Below are 13694 nucleotides of genomic sequence, written 5' to 3' on the forward strand. Positions count from 1 at the left end.
CAATTGCTGGGGATTCGGAAACATGTATCGATATTGCCAATATTATTGCTAATATTTGGAAATGTATCTCATTGATTGAGGGAAACGTTGGGGAAACACGAGGAAATGGTGGAATTTCTTAATGAAGCTTCATGATATGCTAAAATGCACATATTTGCATATTTATGAATCAAATAATTGCAAAAAGGAAAAAAGCACATATAATGAGTTTCTCTTTAATGGGGGTCTAAAAGCATGTAATGTTGACCCAGGGAAACTTTAGAGAAACATGGGGAAAATGATGGAATTTTTCAATGATACTTCAAGAGATGCTAAAATACACATTTGCATATTTAAGAATCAAATAATAGCGAAAAAGACACACATTTGCATATTTTGGAATCAAGTAACAGGTTTCCCAGACACAAATCGAGAGGTAAGAAGGTGGTGAGGGAGAAGATTTTCGACTGTTAGTGGTGAGGTTTGGGGGCTTCACTTTCGAAATAGAGGGTTTGAGCCGTACCGTTCTTGCGTGCAACGATTTGGAGTGGGATGAGGATCATAGCAAAGAGGTTTATAGAGAAGAGAAGGGAGAATGGTGATTTGGAGAAGGAAGGGGGAGAAAGAGGTGTTAAAGGAAAAGGGGTTCGCAACTCAAAAGGGGGTGGGAGGGAGAAGGTAAAAGGACTTCTCTGAGGAGGGGGAGGATGAAGGCTGGATTAAGGTAAAAGGAAGAAAAGGGGGAGGAGAGATGGTTGGCCAGTTGCTCTGTTGTCGGAACACCCTACGATCTCGTGGAGTCCCACTCGAGTGGGATAAGTATAGCTTCTCGAGGGTCTTCATCAAATTTGGAGAGGTTAAAGATGTGATTATTCCTAGAGATAGGAAGACATTTCAACTATGAGGATTTGCTTTTGTTCAGATGGCATCGGGAGGGGGTGTTGACATTGCTGTGAAATTAGTTCATGGTCGGAGCTTTGGAGGTTGCAGAGTCTCATTTCACTATGCTAAATACGGGGCGATGCAGTTCAATAGCAGAGTTACTTGGTATTCGACAGGGAGCAAAGTTGTTTCAAATGATGGTTTGAGAAAGGTGGGCTTTGAACCAACAAATCAATCAGATTAGGTTTGAGGGAGAGAAGGTTTGTTTCAGGGCATCGATCTTTTGCAGAGGTGGTTTCAGGATTAGGGAAAGGGTTGGATCCTGTGGAGGCTAATGCGAGGAAAGGTGATAGGGTTGCCAAGCAAAATGTATGACCCTGGGTCTAGAAAGAGTAGTCTTGGGAGGGGCCTGTGGTTTGTGTTGATTCGTTAGTGGCGTATGACACAGGAAGCATGCTTCAGTGGTTGGTGATGGTGCAAACCCTGGAGGAGGCAACCTTGGAAGAAGTCAGGAGGTGGGTAAAGGAATCTTGTGGATTATATGATGGGGAGTTCTCAGTGTGCTTGATTGGGTAATTTGAAGTTTGGATTGCGATGAGACCAGAGGGACAAAAAGGTTGGAGGGGTGCATGGCAAATGGCCATTGGAGGGCAAAGAGGGTGCAGCTCGGATCAGATGAGAGCAGAGATACGTGGAAGGACCTTCAAGAGTTTGATGGGAATCAATTCCCTAGAGGCCCTTAGATTGTATGACACGTCACCCATTGGGGGAGGTTCGTGCGGGACGTGGGCGAGGTCTTCGAATCATTGTCTATGTCAATGGCCGAATGGCACAAGGAGATTGGGGAATTTGATGGTGTCTTTATGTTTGGGGAGGGAAAGCTCTCTTTTCCAGCCATGTGTTGGGAAGAGAGGGCTATTATTAATGTTGCGACAAAAAGGTAGGAGGGAGGGATGACATCTGGTGAGGCTAGGCTCGAAAGTAATGATGGCTTCGACTTCGAAGTTGAAGGTTCGGAGTTTGATTCGGTAAGCGATGCGACAGATGGACGGATGCTAGAGATTGTTTCTTTCGAAGCTAATTTTGAAAGAGGAGTTGAGTCTTGAGCTGGAGGTTGAGCCTACATCGGTAGTCTCTCGCTTCGGGGGTGGTGTACATGTGAGATATATGGGGGTCTTTGGATCCTTTGTTTTTGGCACTTGTGCTGAGAGTTCCACGTGCAGCGGACACCCTATATCCTGCGTGTGGGCCGAAGTTCCTTAGCACTTGCTTCATTTCGCCTTTTATGATCCCCTAAGGGCCTGTTTGATTTTTCGGCTCAACTGTAATTACCATGTAAATGGGTAATAATTATTTACCTAGGTAATTACCTCGTCTTTCCCAATGAAGATGCGACAACTTACTTTTTTAACACTTAAATCGAGAAATTTACGAAATCAACATGGGGGGCCATCGTGATGTATGTGACTTATCCACACCACTAATTCGTTATGCCAGCTGAATTTAGGGCATGAGTCAAAAAATGAGGCAGATCCAAAGCTCAAGTGGACCACACCACAGGAAATAATGGGAATCGAATGCCTAGTGTTTAAAACTTATTGGGGCCCTTAAAAGTTTTAGATTAGGCCGATATTTGTGTTTTCCCCTTATTCATGTCCGTGTGACCCTATGAACGGGTTAGATGATGAAAAAACCTCAATGTGAGCCCAGTGAAGGAAATAACTTTCAAGGATGGACGAATTAAGTCCACTGTTTCCTTTAGTGTGGGTACTTAAGGGCCCGTTTGATCATCCATGATACATGTAAATCTTGGTAAATAAGTAATTATTACTTTTTCACCTTGTTTGAAAATGTGAGAGTAATTCCACCTCGAAAATCGATTCAAAAGTGTTGACTTAAATATGTGGACTCCACCGTAATGTATATGATATATCTGCAACGTCCATCTATTTTATTTGAACATTTTAGGGCATGAGCTGAAAAATGAGGCAGATCCAATGCTCAAATGGCCCACATGAAAGGAAATAGTGGCCTTAATTTGTCCATCGTTGAAAATTGTTTCCTTCACTGGGCCCACATTGAGTTTTTTTATTATCATCTAACCCGTTCATAGGGTCACACAGAGATGGATAAAGGGAAAACACAAATATCAGCTTGATCCAAAACTTTTAAGGGCCCTAAGAAGTTTTTAATGGTAGGCGTTCGTTTCCGCTGTTTCCTTTGGTGTGGTCCACTTGAGCTTTGGATCTGCCTCATTTTTTTGCTCAAGCTCTAAATTTAGCTGACATAACAAATGAGCGGTGTGGATATGTCACATACATCACGATGGGCCCCACATTGATTTCATAAAATTCTCGATTCAAGTGTTAAAAAAGTGAGTTGTCACATCTGCATTGGGAAAGATGCGGTAATTACCTAGGTAAATAATTATTACCTATTTACGTGGTAATTACAATTGAGCTGAAAAATCAAACAGGCCCTAAAGTGTTCAAGTCTTTGCAGGTCCTTGACAGTTCTATGCTATTCGAGAACGCCTTTGTGGTTCCGATCCGCGACTTCTCTTCAGAGGTGCAACCAGTGTTTCCATTGTCGACGAAAAATCGATAATATCGCCGATATTATCGGTGTCGCTGGACCAGCGACACCGAAACACCAAAAATTCGTTTCTCTTCCTAATGTCGACGAAATATCGGCGATATTTTCGATTTTATCGGGAAAAAAATAATTATCAGCGACAACTCTCCCTATTATTTTTAAAAAAAAAAACAGATATAGAAAAACAAATCTCTTACCATTTTTTTCTCAAAATCTACTCGCCGGAGTGGCTTTCGGATGGATTTGGTGGGCCAATCACGGTTGATAGCGCCGGATTTTCAGAGATAAGAAATTTCTTCTTTTTTTTTTCTCTGAAAAGAATAGGTTTGGAAGAAACCCAATTTCGGCGAGGTTGGAGGGGATTTGGGTGGGGATTTGAAAAGGAGAGAAATTTGGGGAAAGATATTCGGAATTTTTTTTTAGGCGGAAAAAACGATGGAGGGCTTTCGTGGAAGATGAGAAGAAAGGGGCGTGGATTAGCTACTGACAGGTTGAGTAGCGAGACTAGCTACTGAAGTGACGTCACCAAGTTCCGTGGGCCCCGTCATGATGTATGTTTTGTATCCACGCCTTCCATCCATTTGGAGAGATCATTTTAGGGCAATATCCAAAGAATGAGTTAAATCCAAAGATCCATTGGGCCCCAGCACAGAAAACTGTGGGAACAGTGACGTCCACCATTAAAAACTTCTAAAGGCCAAAAAAGGTTTAGATCAAGCTGATATTTATGTTTTCCCTTATTTCAGGTATTTTTTAACTTTTGAACGGGTTGGATTTCAAATAAACATTATGGTGGGCCGTAGGATAGTTTCAACGGTGGGAATCACTCTCCCCACTGCTTTCTGTGGTGGGGTCCGTTACAGATTTTTATCTCCCTCATTCCTTGGCTCATGCCCTAAAATGATATCTCAAAATGGATGGACGGTGTGGATACAACACATACATCATAGTGGGGCCCACATAACTTGCTGACGTCACTTCAGTAAAGGAAAGCAAGTGGACTGCCGCGTGGGTACGTGTCATGCGACGACCAGCGCTGGAGCTCCTCGAGCTCCGAGTTGTACGAACGGTTCAAAGGTTATCAAAGTTAATGGGCCCCAGAATGATGTATTTATTACATCCATACCGTTCATTCATTTTTCAAAATCATTTTAGACCATGAATCAAAAAATAAATCATAGCCAAATCTCAAATGAACCACACCAGATATAGCAGTGGGTAATGATTTTCACCGTTAAAACATTTGTAGGGCCACCATAAAGTTTATTTTCAATTCAATCTTTTCATAAGGTCAAAAGTACCTGGAATAAGAGGAAAAACACATATAATATTGATCCAAAACTTATGTGACCCCAAAAAAGGTTTCAATGGTATATGTTCAATCCCCCACTGCTTTTTGCGGTGTGGTCCACTTGATCTTTATATCTATCTTATTTTTCAGCTCATGCCTTAATACGAGCTCATAAAATGAATGGATGGTTTGGATATAACACATACCTCATGATGGGACCCACAAAACTTGCTAACGTCAATACACCCAGATGCTTGGTACACCAGCCAAGACGAAAGCTCCCTTCAGTGCAATTACGGGGCTTTACAAACAGTGGTGTGTCTCTCACGGCGGGGCCCACATTGATGTATTTATTTTTTATACACGCCGTCCATAGGTTTTTTCAGATTATTATAAGACACTAGCCCAAAAAAAGAAGCAGATCGATATCTAAGCTGGGCCATATTTTAAGAAAGAGTGGTGGTTGAACCTCCACCATTAAAAACTTCTTTGAGCCTACAGTAATGTTTTTATGTTTTTGTAATGTTTATTTGTCATCCAACCCTTTGGTAAGGTCTCGTAAACCTTTATATAAAAAAGAACAAATATTAGGTTGGTCCAAAACTTCTGTAATCCATGAGAAGGTTTTAATGGGCTATCACCACTGTTTCTTATGTAAAGGTCGTCCACCAAAGATTTGAATATGCTCTGTGGGGCCATCATAATGATAAATATTTTATCAATGTCGTCCATTTATTTTGATAGATAATTTTAAGGCATGAGTCCAAAATGAGACAGATTTGCATCTCAGGTGGACCACACTAAGGGAAACAGTGGTGATTAAATGCCCACCATTAAAAACAGTGGTATGGCCCACCACCAGATTTTTGGATCTGGCCAACTTTTAGAACATTATCTTATTGTGGCCTTTCAAAGCAGATGGTAGGAGTGGATTTGTGACGTACATCTCTATCATGCAAAAAACCACACTGATTGGATAATCCAATCCATCCTTGATTTGGCATCTTTGAGTTCATTCACTTTTACATGTCTTAATTTCTGTATGTCAACTTCATTGGTAATATATAAACTCATTTTAGTTGTTATTAAAGTGATTTTTTATGGCATTGCATGCTTTTTTTGTCCCATTAAATGAAAACTTATTATGTAATGTATTTTTTTTGCAATTTTTTTATTCCTGAATATGTAAATATGTGTATTCATTATGTCCTAAAGTTTCACTGAAAAATTCCATCATTTTCTCCATGTTTCCCCATTTTTTCTTGCATTTCCGGTTATCGGCGATATTATCGGCGATAACGATATTATATCTTTATCTCTGGCCAGCGAAACTTGTAGCGATACCGACAACTCGAACACTGGGTGCAACCTAGCAGTAATGGTATTATCCCGTGGCCAGAGTATCGAGATGATGATGAAGTGCTTCAAGCTCCTAATGGCCATGAGTTTCTTCCTCTTGCTTGGTGTCTGGACTCTTCCTGAGGAGGCTGTGATGCTCTATTTGTAGAAGGTGACTTATTGAATGTAACCCCTTTGCAAACCTCGAGTGAGCTTCGGATTCATGATCGAGGCTAGTTAGTCAAAGGGAGGGAGGCTATTCCGGAACAACGTCAACATGAAGCTTAGATCCAGGAATCTTTCAAGGCAGCAGAGGTCACAGACTTTGGTCCGTCAACCTAAGACAAGAAATGGATGAAAGGTGATTTGGGTCATGTTGGTAGAATGGTTGGAGTATCGTATGGGGAGTCGAACAACAACGTTAGAGATGTCATGCATTTTGTGGTGGCTAGGGGTCGACAATGTTTGCATGTTCAGTCAATGATCGGGGCTAGAAGATCTCCAAGGGGTTGGAGGGAACTTTGCAATTTGGAATTTTCTATAAACTGCGATTCAGACATCGGCGTTTATGCGTCCGGGAGGAGAATAAGTGCTCCTAAGGTTGCCCAATGAAGCTTCTTTCTTAGATGGGTTGTAGAGAGAAGGCTGCAAATCCGAGATGTTTATTGTAGGACTAAAGCTCAAGTGATATCTTTTTGGGAAACCAAATTGAAATCTTTTGATACTAAGTTGTTGAACTCGTTAAGAGAGGTGTTAAAAACAAGGATTGGGCGGCTTTGGATGCAAAAAGCTTAGCCAGGGGTATAATTGTGGCCTGAAATAAGCAAAAGTGGGGCAAAGTAGACTCTTGGGTGGGATCCTTCTCTGTCTCGGTTCTTCTTGAAGATAAGGCCTTTGACTTCTGTTGGGTTTCACGGCCGTCTATGGTCTATGTTTGGCTGGCCGGAGATGGACTATGGGAGGAACTTGATTTTGTTCGGGCGAAGTGGCAACACCCATGGTGCGTTTGGGCTTCGACGTTACACGTTTTTCTTTTAAGAGGTCAAAGAATGATAAGATCACCTCCTACATGAGAGATTTTTCTAGCTGGGTGCAGTGAAATGAAATAGTTGACTTGCCATTAGAGGGAGCTTTGTTTACATGGTTAAATAGACAAGAAAACCCGGCTATGTCTTGCATTAACTAATTCTTGGTATAGGTAAAACTCGGTTAAGAGATTCCCTATCTCAAAGTTTGCCTGTTCTTCCATGATTAATCTCAGATCCCAAGCCAATCTTGTTGGATGCAGAAGAAGAGAATTGGGGGCCAAGACCGTTTCAGTTCGAGTTGTCCTGGTTTGAAGTTGGAGGATTCCACAGTTTACTAAAGGATTGGTGGGCCTTATTTCAAGTGGCAGGTTATGCAGGGTTTATTCTAAGCCAGAAGCTGAGATTATTGAAAGGGAAGCTTAATGCATGGAAAAAGGAGGTATTGGGTAGCGGGGAGAAAGAAGTTGATGCGATTCTCTCAGAAATGCAGGTTTTGGATTCTCTTAAAGAGGGTGGCAGATCTTTGAAGTCGATAAAAAAAAGAATGGTAGCTTTGGCTCTAGATTATGCTAAGAGGGTCAAGGAAGATGAAATTAAAGGGCGCCAAAGGTCTCGCGCGACATGGCTAAAAGAAGGGGATAAGAATACTAAGTTCTTTCATAATATGACAAGCGCTATAGCTCAAAACAATCATATAGGTAGTCTTGTGGTTGATGGGAATCGGGTAGAAGATAAGAGGCAAATTTGTCGCTCAATTGTGAGTCTCTACAAACAATTGTTGACTAGAGAAAGATGTGATCGACTGCTCTTTGGATAACTTGGGAGTTTCCAAGGTTATTGGATTCTCAAGTTGATGCTCTTGAAGCCCTGTTATTGGAGGAGGAAGTGAAGGAGACAGTTGATTCTCTCGGCAAGGACAAGGCCCCAGGGCCGGACGGATTTCTGATGGCTTTCTTCCAAGTTTATTTGAATGGGATCAAATATGATGTGATGTATTTTGTTGAGGAATTCTTTGAGAGGGGAAGGTTGTCCAAGGATTTGGGAGCTTCCTTCATTGTGCTTATTCCAAGAATTGAAGGTGCTGAGAATTTGAAAGACTTCAGGCCTACTAGTCTTCTTGGGCGTCCATTCAAAATCCTTGCAAAGGTCTTTTCTATAAGGTTTCAGGGAATGTTGGAGTCTATTATTTCAGAAATTCAAAGTGCTTTTGTGGCCGACATCCATATTTTAGACCGTGCTTTGCTTGCGCTTGAATGCATTGATTCTAAATACAAAGAAGGTAAAGCCGGGTTGGTTTTTAAGCTTGACGTTGAGAAGGCCTACAATTATGTCGATTGGGTTCTTTTGGATTACATGTTGGGGTGCACCGGTTGTGGTAGGAAATGGAGATCTTGGATTCTCAAATGTGTGAGCTCTGCCTCTTTCTCTATTTTGGTTAATGGTTCCCCAGAAGGGTATTTTAAAGCTTTAAGAGGGCTTCGCCAGGGTGATTCCCTCGCCACATTTCTATTTGTGATGGTGGCCGATGCATGAAGTTGGATGCTATTAAAAGGTCAAGATGTGGGCTTAATAAAGGGATTCGAGGTGGCAGGCTTTAGGTCCCTCGTTATCTCACTTGGAATTTATGGACGATACTATTCTCTTTTGTGAGGCGGAAGAGGTAATGGTCGATAATTTGAGGAAAATTGTTACATGTTTTGAAGTGGTTTCAGGCCTTAAGGTGAATTTCGCCAAGTGTGAGCATCTTGCGGTTCATCTTTCGAAAGAGGAGGTTCAAATGTTTGCGGAGGTGTTCGGGTGCAAGGGGGGTCTTTTCCCTCTACGGATATCGACCTCACTCTTTGTATTGGTAAGTTGGCAAGGCATCTTTGGGACTCGACCATCTAAAGAATTGAAAGGAAGCTCTCCACGTGGAAGACTCGTCATCTCTCTTTGGGAACTTGCCTAACTTTGATCAAAATGGCTTTCTCTAATATGCCCCTTTACTTTATGTCTTTCTTTAGATGTCTTAAGTCGGTGTTGGCTAAGCTCGAGAAGCTAAGGCGCGACTTCCTTTGGCGTGGCAAAGAGGAGGGGAAGAAGTTCCATATTTTAAAATAGATGTATGCAGGCCTTTATCGAAAGGAGGATCATATGAATCAAGTGCTTCTTGGGAAGTGATTGTGGCAGTTTGCTTCAAGGAGCAATAGGTTATGGAGGGGGGCGACAACTGCAAATTATGGTACCTGCCCTGGTGGGTGGTGGATTAAAGAATCGTCTTGCCATAGAGCTTTGGGTTTATGGAAAACAATCCTGTTAGTGTCTCCCAAGTTTAAAGAGGGTATCTCTTATGAGGTGGGAAATGGTAATCATATTTGTTTTTGGGAGGACCTATGGTTAGGCGATTGCTTGATCAAATGTGCCTTTCCATCATTGGCCCATCTTGCGCCGAACAGGAATATCTCAGTTGATTGCGGCCTATCTACTTATAGGGAAGGTCTCGTCTGGGCATCTCCTTATTGTAGAGGCCTTTCGAATGAGGAGACAAAGGCCTCATATCAATTTTCCCGACAAGCTGGAGTTTGTTCAAATTGATTGTTCATCGAAGGATAAGGTTGTTTGGAAATGTCATAGTTTCGGAAAGTTTTCGGTGCGTTCATTCAATCGTCTTCTTCTTGTCTCCCCTTCTACTCATAATTTTCTATTTTGGAAGTACGGTGCCCCTCCGAATGTGTCCGCGTTTGTTTGGTTAGCGGGTCGAAATAGAATAATAACTTTGTACAATTTAAGGAAGAGGGGATTGGTGCTCCCAAATATATGCATTATGTGTATGAGAGATGAAGAGATAGTGGATCATTTGCTATTACATTGCCAGTTTGTGAATAAGGTGTGGGATTCCTTTCTTTCGATCTTCAATGGTAGTTTGGTCATGCCGCGTTCCATTTCTTCTCTTTTGGTTTCTTGGCATGAAGGAGGTGGGAAAAGAAGGTAAGGCGGTTGGAGGCTGGTGGGGATGGCTTCTTTGTGGGCATTATGGGGCGATAGAAATAGACAGTGTTTTGAAAATAGAGAGGAGTCAGACAATCTGGTTATCCTTAGGGTGAAAGCTTTGGTGGTTGAATGGGCCGCGGAGTTTAAGGACTTGGACTCTCATGTCCTCCTCGTATTCTTTTTTGCCACTTCTTTGGGCGGGGGTTTTTTTTTTCATCAATAAAGTTGTTATCTTTAAAAAAAGTTTCCCTTTAATGGGGCCTAAAAGCATGGATCGTTGACTTGGTGAAACATGGGGAAAGTGGTGGATCCATCCATCCATGCATGCATGCACATACATAGAATCACACATTCATGATCCATCCATCCACGCATATGTACATACATGCATGCTTGCATGGATATGCACACATACAAGCATGCATTTTATCATACAACCATGCACCCATAAAAAAATTGAATAATTTTTTTTTAATAAACAGATTCTGGTGATATTATTGAAATATTGCCTATACAAGCGACACCTGGTACTTACACAATTGAAAATATTGGCGATACAAGTAACTCCTGGAATTTACACGGTAAAAAATATTGGCGATATCGATACATTTGGCGATACTTAGCGATATATCACCAATATCTGGTATTTCTGATATTACCGGTGTTATTGATATCGCCGAGCTAGAGATACACACATACAAGCATGCATTTCATCATACAACCATGCACCCATAAAAAAAAAATTGAATATATATATATATATATATATATATATTCGAATAAACAGATTATGGCGATATTATTGAAATATTGCCTATACAAGCGACACCTGGAATTTACACAATAGAAAATATTGGCAATACAAGTTACACCTGGAATTTTCACAGTAAAAAATATTGGCGATATCGATACATTTGGCGATACTTAGCGATATATCGCCAATACCTGGAATTTCTGATATTACCAGTGTTATTGGTATCGCCGAGCTAGAGATACACACATACAAGCATGCATTTCATCATACAACCATGCATCCATAAAAAAAATTGAATATATATATTTTTTAATAAATAGATTCTGGCGATATTATTGAAATATTGCCTATACAAGCGACACCTGGAATTTACACAATTGAAAATATTGGCGATACAAGTAACACCTGGAATTTACACAGTAAAAAATATCGGCGATATCGATACATTTGGCGATACTTAGCGATATATCACTGACACCTGGAATTTCTGATATTACTAGTGTTATTGGTATCGCCGAGCTGGAGATATGGATAATATCGGGGATAATCTGAACAAATGCTTGCACCAAGAAATTTCTTTTTCCACTTGATAAAGGTATAGCTATATAGCTATATAAGATATAGAAAATGTTACTGGATCTAAAGATATACATAGAGCTTTGTTTTGTTGGTGAAGTCTATCCTCTTCTGATGAAAGTACAGTTTTTGGTCCTGGTGTTCTATCTATTTGTTATCCCATTCATCTCTGTTTCTCTCGTTCAAGTGTATTTTTCTCATAAAATAATCTAAAGAATTCCCTTAGGAAAAAAAGTTTGCTTTACTCATTCATTGTGCCGTTATCAGTAACCTTCTTGGGGTCTTCTTCTTTTTTCTTCTTTTATTTTCCTTCTTTTTTGTAAGATCATATGGGTTGTCTGGTTTATATGTTTGAAAATAACCAAAGTTCATCTTTACATATTTTAATCCCATGCCCAGGTGGTTAGAGATAAGAGGACTGGAAAAACCCGGGGTTATGGATTTGTTAGTTTTGCCAACCCTTCAGACCTTGCAGCAGCACTGAAAGAAATGAATGGTGCGTTTTCTCCTTACTATTATGCACGTGTGGCAGTATGCTTTTTCTTATATATACAATGTTTTTATTGCTTACAAATAAAATAAAATAAAATAAAATGAGGGGCAGATATTGTACAATACATACTGATATCTGCCCTTCTTTTAAAAGCAACGCTTCTATGGCTCTACTCCATTTGCTTCATGTAAGAAATGACCAAACACCATTTCTTGGAGGCATAGGAGCTCCCCATACCTTGGTGTGGGCGATGTACTGTCCTCCAACTATAGAATTGGCATGAAACCTCTTGGGGGGTGTTTCGTGCATGGAATTAGATGGTATTAAGTGGGATGAAACTTTAAATCCCTTGGTTTGAAAAATCATCCCTGTTTGATTCATCATAGGTTTCCAACATTGGATCCTGTGCATGGATTAGGGAGGACTATGGAGGGCTTTCCCCAATTCAACCAGGATTTGTGAAATCCATGGGATTTCCTCCTAAAACATGAGCTAGGAAGTTCTTACCCTGGGAAGGGAGGTGGGGCCCACCTTGATATTTGTGAGGAATCCACCCCATCCATCTATTTTACAAGATAATTTTAGGAGAAGTGACCAAAAATGAGGTAGATTTAAAACTCAAGTGGGCCACACAAGAGAAAACAGTGGGGATTGAGTGACCACCATTGAAACATTCATATGACCACAAAAGTTTTGTATCACGATAAAGTTTTCTACGTTGTTAGTTCATCCCAGCAGGAATGAACTTATAAACGGTTGGGATGACATATAAACATCAAGGTGGAGCTCGGGAAGGTTTCAATGGTAGGAAAAATTTCCCCACTCTTTCCTCTCGTATGGCCCACTTGAATTTTAGATCTGCTTGACTTTTGGTAGCATGTCCTAAAATGATCTCACAAACATTAAGGTGGGCCCCACCTTACTTCTCATTGTAGTTTTCAAACACGATTTTCGAGATTGGTAGTTGTTTTCCATCTACAACCAAACATTACATGAATCAAAACATGTATTTAAGCCCTACACCCTACATTATCCAAACACCAAAGCGAATAGCTCACTCCCATGGCATTAAGAGACAATCCACAGACAAGTGCATTTATTGCAAAAAAGCAATTCCATCCCACTTAATACCATCTAATTCCATGCGCCAAACACCCCCTTGATGATCTCACAGCCACACGCTTTATGAATGCTATTTCATGGGATATGGACGTCATGTAGCATTTCAAAAAGGTCAGCTGAACAAATTATCTTGTCATCCTTGAGGTCCATTATTGTAATTTGTTAACACTAAATTCCAAATTATCCTACCCTTGCACTATCCTAACAGTTACCAATAACCACCTCCCTACTGGTGGCTATCCTTTTGAATGAACGAAAAACAGAAGAAAAAAAAAGAAAAAAAAATGAAGCTCATTCCCCCAGCAATTATGTTCCCAAAATCTTATCTTACCACTGCTGATTATTCCTCTTTGGGACCTTAATCTTGCATGAAATTTCATAGTTATCAGCTATGCTTTGTCGCCTTGAATATAGCCTACACATTCTTCTCACCACTGCATGCGTGTTGTCACTTAAAATTTTGAAATTTGGTTCCCCACTGCCTATTGTAAGCTTCTCCTTTGAATTATGATTCTTACCTTAGAGGTGGAGACTGGAATGCTTTTGACTGGTTTAAAAGAGATTCTAAGGTTTTGTTTGGGCCTGCTGGTGATTTGGGGTGACCTGTGGAATGTCATCTGTTGGAGGAATTCTTTGGGATAAAACACGTGGAGATTGGAGATTGGC

At 40.7% G+C, this 13694-nt stretch overlaps 1 protein-coding gene across 1 annotated transcript in view; it reads left to right on the forward strand.

Annotated features, from left to right (window-relative positions):
- Nucleotides 1–13694, forward strand: part of LOC131240395 (uncharacterized) — a 42035-nt gene that overhangs the window by 12885 nt on the left and 15456 nt on the right. Inside the window, exon 4 of the mRNA XM_058238595.1 lies at nt 11811–11909. Coding sequence (XP_058094578.1) covers nt 11811–11909 — 99 coding nt within the window. The remainder of the gene's footprint in view (nt 1–11810; nt 11910–13694) is intronic.

This window comes from Magnolia sinica, chromosome 3 (genome assembly GCF_029962835.1).
Source record: "Magnolia sinica isolate HGM2019 chromosome 3, MsV1, whole genome shotgun sequence".
NCBI lineage: Eukaryota > Viridiplantae > Streptophyta > Magnoliopsida > Magnoliales > Magnoliaceae > Magnolia > Magnolia sinica.